Here is a 6,293-nt window from a genome sequence, read left to right as displayed (position 1 = left end):
CACTGTTGTGTCGTGGCGTTTTTCTCTTCAGCATACAACTCGCTTGTAGATCTTTAACCATGTTGATATTGCTGGTAACTGCTCACATTTTTGGCAAATTTTGGAAATAATGAAAAGGAAGAAATTAAAAAAAATATATATATGTAGCATATATTTATATATTTACTTTTGATTAGCGAAAGGAGGCCAAGGCACACGTATTCACCCGCATGTAAGGAGGATGGAGGAACGGGTTGAGAAGAAACGACACCGATGAAGTGCTCGTTCAGGTGTATCACATTTTTTTTTTTTTTTCTTTGCGTATAATTTTTGGAAGGAATCTATTTTTCACTCGCCAGGCGCCGATGCGTGAAGGCGTGCTTTGGGTGAGTATAGGGGCCCCGAAAGTGAAGGTCACACAAGTGCCTACCAACGCAGAGGGGAAAAAGCACACAGGCAACCATGTTAATCAGGAGGATAATGCAAAATGGGAAAAAACAAACGCGTTAAGTTTGAAAGGGTGGGGAAATGTCTGTGTACGGGTTTTCCTCCTGTTGTGTCTTTTTGTTAAGGTAAGCGATGTGTAAAGTTCGGGAGGGGGTGAGTTGTACCATGTCGGAGCGCCGCTTGGGTTGGCTTCTGAGGTTTAAGTTGATCATGGAGAGATTCATTTATCAGTGTAGCTTCTGCCCTAACACCGCTTTTTTTTTATTTGTTGCCCCTTTGTTAGGTCCACCCCCATGATATGAAACACCGCAGAATGCTATGCATAGTTAATCATCCATGGTGGAAAGATTTTATCATAAGCACCAAGGAGCTCGAAGAAGGTGTCCAAAAGTTGACGCACGAAGTAGGATATAACGACATTTCGGAAGAAGATGGGGAAGCTATTGTTTCCACGGAGCTAATCAACAGGAACATTGCAGCGTTTCTAAGGATCAATAAAAAAGCCATCCGAAAATGGTACAAACAATGCCTCAGTGCGAAGATTAGATATTGGCAAGTTAAAATGAACTTTTGGAGACGGTTCAAAATGTATACCTGGTTGGAATTATTTCTTGGAGAAAAAACCAGAGGAGTAGATGAGATCTGGAAAAATAAAATGTGGATAATTTGGTTCACGTACATTCATAGGATAATGTGGATTGAGGACGTTGCAGATACAAGTCAATTTAAGAGAAGAATAAAAAAGTGTTACTCCTACATCTATATCCGTGATAGATACGCCAAGAAGAAGAGGCACTTTAGGGAAGTGAAGCAGAAGAAGATTGAGAATGCATGGAACAACTTTCTAGATTCTTATGTGGACAAGTGGGAGAAGGAGAAAAAGACCATGGCGATGAGCAAGTGCACCGCGAGGAAGAAGCAACCCGTGTGGAAGCAACCCATGCGGACGCAACCCGTGAGGAATAGGGCGAAGGTCGTTTTCGCTTCGTCGTTCATCCCGCCGGGGCCACAGCGCTTAGAGGACCATGACGATTGCCGTATCGGCAGTCGAAGTAACAATGATGGGAGAATTGGTGGAAGCATTGGTAGTAGCCAATTTTTGAATAGACTGAACGGGAACACGAAGACCAGATGGAAGGAAAGCCTACCAATCAAATCGGGGGCCGGAACAACGGGGTCAACAAAATCTATGCCCACCAAAACGGGGGTAGCTAAAAAAGGAATTGATAAAAACGGGACTGCCAAAACAGGAGTGGACGGGACCACCGCCACACCAAAGCAGCGCAAGGTAAATGAACGAAAATTCCCTCCCTCACCACCATCTGCTATGCGCTGCGGCAAATGGACAAACTTGCCGTCCTTGCAACTTTATCTAAGCGGAACCGACGTAAAACACCTCTAGAATAGAGCATGTAATCTCCATCCAATAATGAATGTTACCTATTTTTTTTCTTTGTCTACTCCTCCATAGTAGCTTCGCAGTAGGTGTTACATCTCCTTGCGTGAGGAGATGTTCCTTGGACAAAACATATGAACTATGCGCCTCTGTTTTTGTGATGTGTACATAAACTGATTTTTTTTTTTTTTTTTTTCCATTTTTTCGATAATTGGTATGTGGATCCCGCGGTTCAATTTTTTTTTTTTTTTTTTTTTTTTGTCCCCATTTGGGGCATATCTGCGGAAACTATAGCAAAGGGGAAAACTGGAAAAAAATAATAAATTAAAAAAAAAATAATAAATTTGAAAAGTAAATTGAAAAGAACTACATATTTGACATTGTTCATACATGTGGGAAAAAAAAAATTATCGCCGCGTCGACAGGGTAGTTTGATGTAGCAAATGGAAAGAGCCGATCCACGACTTGTTCTTTTAACTTTTTTTTTTATTTTGTTCTAGTTTATATCTACGGGTGGTGATTTTTAAAAACCAATTATTTAAGCGTGAGAAAAGAAGAGCTTGCTTGTTGCGATTTTAAGTAAAGGGTGGTTTCCACGGGGGTGGATTAACTTTAGCATCAGCGTTGAGGCGAACCGCAGCGATTGTGACGGGGCTTCGGTTTCAGCGTTGGCTTCTTCTATCTACCTATGGTAAAATGATGGGGAGTTTTTTTCTTTTTTTTTTTTTTTTTCTCGGATGCTCCCTTTTATTTTTTTCCTATCAAGGATAAATAATTCTGTACCTTTCTAATGTACACTTGCTTCTGTTAGAAAAAGAGATTAGCCGATTGGGCTGATTGATCGATTACTTGTTCTTTCCTCGCCTGACCAAAACGATGAGCAAAATCAACATTTAAAAAATCTCCATAGAACGGTTGTCATTTTTAGAACAAAGAAGAATTAACGTTTCTAGAAAAAGGGATCGTTAGATCTTAACGTAAAAAAAAAAAATAAATAAATAAAATTTCACTAGAAGGCATAATTTTTTAATAGCAATTAAAATTACAATTTCTACTTTTGTCGGAGATTAGAGAAGGAACAGAAAAATGTTTTGAAAAAGAAAAGGAAGCTGAGAGGTGACAAGCCACGATTGAACGAAGGTTGCACGAACTCCACACAGATTGCGTCCTCGTTGGTCTCTATATAATTGTACAGTTCTTAGGCAACGTGTTGATTTAGCACCAGTTGCTTGACTGCGGATTAGCAAATAGAGCTCCTCTAGTGTTTTATCTTTATATCTCCTCCATACGCAAATTATTTCTATTTACATTTTTTGCGTGTGCTTCCGTTACAACCATGGATCACCAGCCGCCCAGGAGGAACACGAACCCGTTTATTGACAGTGAGTGTGGAGAGTAGCGTATGGTGGTGCCACTTGCCCACGCTGCTAATTCTGGCTCTAACTTTGCCCTTAACACTGCCACTTCTGTGGAAAACTCAAACGTTTGACATCCCCCTTCCCGTTTTTTCCCCCTCAGGTACAGAAGATTCCCTCAGTAGTAACGGGAGCAACCCCAATGTCCCCCCCGTGAACTTAAACAACCATGATTTTGGAATGCATCCATGGGGTGTAGGAGCCACCCAAGGGGCTGGTTTCAGCTCCAACGTGGGTTACAACATGGGTTCTAACTCTGCTCCAAATGTTGCTCCCAATGCTGCCCCTAATGCTGCCCCTAATGCTGCACCAAATGTTGCTCCAAATGCTGCCCCTAATGCTGCACCAAATGTTGCTCCCAATGCTGCCCCTAATGCTGCCCCTAATTCTACCCCTAATGCTACCCCTAATTCTACCCCTAATGCTACCCCTAATTCTACCCCTAATGCTACCCCTAATTCTACCCCTAATGCTACCCCTAATTCTACCCCTAATGCTACCCCTAATGCTACCCCTAATTCTACCCCTAATGCTACCCCCAACGCTGCCCCTAACGCTATGCCCAATTATGGCTTTAACTACGGAGCCCCAAATGCTGCCCCTAATGCTATGCCCAATTATGGCTTCAACTACGGTGCCCCTAATGCTGCTCCTAACGCGGTTCCCAACGCTACCCCTAACGCTATGCCCAATTATGGCTTCAACTACGGACCCAACTTCGGTGCACAGTTCGGAGACAACTTCAATCCCCAAATTGGCGCAGCGGGCCTTGCACAGGGGAATACTTCTCCGTGGTTATCGGACAGCAGCTTGTTCTACTTCATGCAAGCAGTGGCCTTCGCGACGGCAATTTTTCTGAATGTAAGTGAAGAGCGCACCTCGTGTGGGGGAAGGAGAGGCTGATTGGCCAAAATATGGACCCCTAGCGGTGCACCACATTGTAGTTGCCCCGCCAGTCATCTACTGCACGATTAACCTCCCACGTCACTCTTTCCATTTTTCAGGCCGTCTACATGAACAGACACATGCTACAGCAAACAATCACGAAGAGCGAATTCGATGCAGCAGTGATGGCCAATCTTCCCACACAAGAGACGACCCCTAGTGTAGAGAACCAAAGGGAGGAAGAAAGGCCATACTCCCCATTGGCCAACGAAGAGAGCAATGAACCCATTGGCCCATACCCGGACACATACCCGCTGTTGACTGGTGAGGACTATGAGTATGAACCCTTGTCCTCATTGGAAGATGATGAAGATATTCTGGAAGAAGATGATGAAAACTCCCCACACGAAGGAGAGTATGGAGTACAAGAGGCAGAAGTACAGAACTTAATGAATATGACTTATGATAACCCACCAGATAGGTACCTATCGAACGCATTCAATGAGCTAAGCAACCAAGCGGCAGGGAGCAGCGGGGCACAGAGACCAACATACCAGCCACCAAACTATGGGGAAATATATGAAGGAGCCCAGTTTGTAGACAAGTACCAAATGTCCAGTGGTAGCTCTTACTTGTTCAACAACAACAGTAACAGTAACAACTCCTCTAGGAATGGAAACAACCAGAACAATAATTATGGTTATGCGCATGCACCGTATGCCGATATTTTTAGACACCCCAATTACGCGAACATGTATCGCGCTACTAACTACCCCATGGATCCTTTCCAGATTGGAATAAATGAGGGTAACGTGGGAAGTACTACTGATAGTTGTTCAGATAACTCTGCTAGCGGTGCCAGTGGTGCCAGTGGTGCCAGTGGTGCAAATAGTGCCAATGGTGACAGTGCCGCTGGAAACGTTGGGGAAGAGAATATCGCCTACGGATATGACGATTCTCAGTTTGCGGACAGCTACCAAGAGAACAATTATGAGATCACAGACGAGGCAGAAGTGTGGAACCCATTTGCAAACGTAAGCACAGATGACGCATTCGACTTTGGCAGTTATGCAACGGAAGGCACAAGCGCAAACGATGGAGCTACTACTACTGCTACTGCTGGTACGACCGGTTCGTTTTCCCAAGGACATACTGTAGGTGCACACGGAATCACCAACCAGGACGTTCAATTTGACGGAGATAACAGCTTTGGAAACACAGAGAAGTATGAGCCTTCTTCAGGAAACCCGTTCCTCACAGAACCGGTGAAAATCCCCCCCATGGGAAACGGCCCTCATGATGGTGATCATCTATCCCCTGAGGAGAAGAATTTTGAAGAGAAACAGAACAGTGAAGCGAACGAAAAGAGTCAATCAGCGGGACAATCTTACAATGAAGAAGAAGATCAATTTAGTGAATATGAAAAGTACCTGTATACACAATCCGGCAGGGAGGACCAGAAGAATTACAATAACAAAATGGGAAGCTATCTGAAGAAATATAAAAGAATGCCAGAGGATGGCGAAAATGAAGAACTGGAAAATGAACTTGGCTTGGATGTTATTGCCCCACAGGAGGAGGAGTCCCCCGATGATATATTCCCAGAAGAAGAAAAGTCCAATGATGATTCATCCCCCACCGAACCGGTAGAGAATGTCGCTGTTGAAAATGATGCTGTAGAGGAAACCCCAAACGATGCCACAACTGAAAACTGAAAGGAGCGACATCAACCTTTCGTTAGAGGCAAATGGAAAAAAAAAAAAAAAAAGAACTTATCCATCCCCACCCCCTCGGGGTGCACTTTAAAGAACTCAATTTTGTCGTTCCTCGCTTGGCCCATGGTCCCATTTTGGTGGCGTCATCTAAATGCGTTGTAGATATTTCACACACGTGATGAATTTTTACATAACTTTAGAGCAGTCCATCTCCAACTGTACCTACCTTTTGCATGATTGATTTATCCATTTGTGTTATCACCTTTCTCATAGTGTCTTTATTATTATTTTTTTTTTTTGCATGTTCTGTCAACCATCCTTTTGTGTTCACCATGCTGTGCATGTCCACCACATTGTGTCTGTTATGTGCATGCTCAGATCTATGTCTCGACCCCCAACTTTCCATTCCATGTAGCATGCACTTTTTGCTCTCCATCCGTTTTTATTTTTTGGTAA

The 6,293-nt window shown here is 43.5% G+C and overlaps 2 protein-coding genes across 2 annotated transcripts; both read left to right on the top strand.

Moving 5' to 3' along the window:
• Positions 1 to 344: 344 nt before the first annotated feature.
• Positions 345 to 1,828, top strand: PCOAH_00015520 (Uncharacterized protein; the record flags this gene model as incomplete). Its single annotated transcript, XM_020058361.1, has 2 exons — positions 345 to 551; positions 710 to 1,828. The coding sequence occupies 2 exons, from the start codon at positions 345 to 347 to the stop codon at positions 1,826 to 1,828; spliced, it is 1,326 nt and encodes a 441-aa protein (XP_019914054.1).
• Positions 1,829 to 3,158: 1,330 nt separating this feature from the next.
• PCOAH_00015510 (Uncharacterized protein) lies at positions 3,159 to 5,837 on the top strand (the record flags this gene model as incomplete). Its single annotated transcript, XM_020058360.1, has 3 exons — positions 3,159 to 3,204; positions 3,341 to 4,098; positions 4,194 to 5,837. The coding sequence occupies 3 exons, from the start codon at positions 3,159 to 3,161 to the stop codon at positions 5,835 to 5,837; spliced, it is 2,448 nt and encodes an 815-aa protein (XP_019914119.1).
• Positions 5,838 to 6,293: the final 456 nt, after the last annotated feature.

The sequence above is a fragment of the Plasmodium coatneyi genome, chromosome 7 (genome assembly GCF_001680005.1).
Source record: "Plasmodium coatneyi strain Hackeri chromosome 7, complete sequence".
NCBI classification, from domain to species: domain Eukaryota; phylum Apicomplexa; class Aconoidasida; order Haemosporida; family Plasmodiidae; genus Plasmodium; species Plasmodium coatneyi.
Note: the sequence above shows the minus strand (reverse complement) of the source record. Positions and strands in the feature narration are given on the sequence as shown.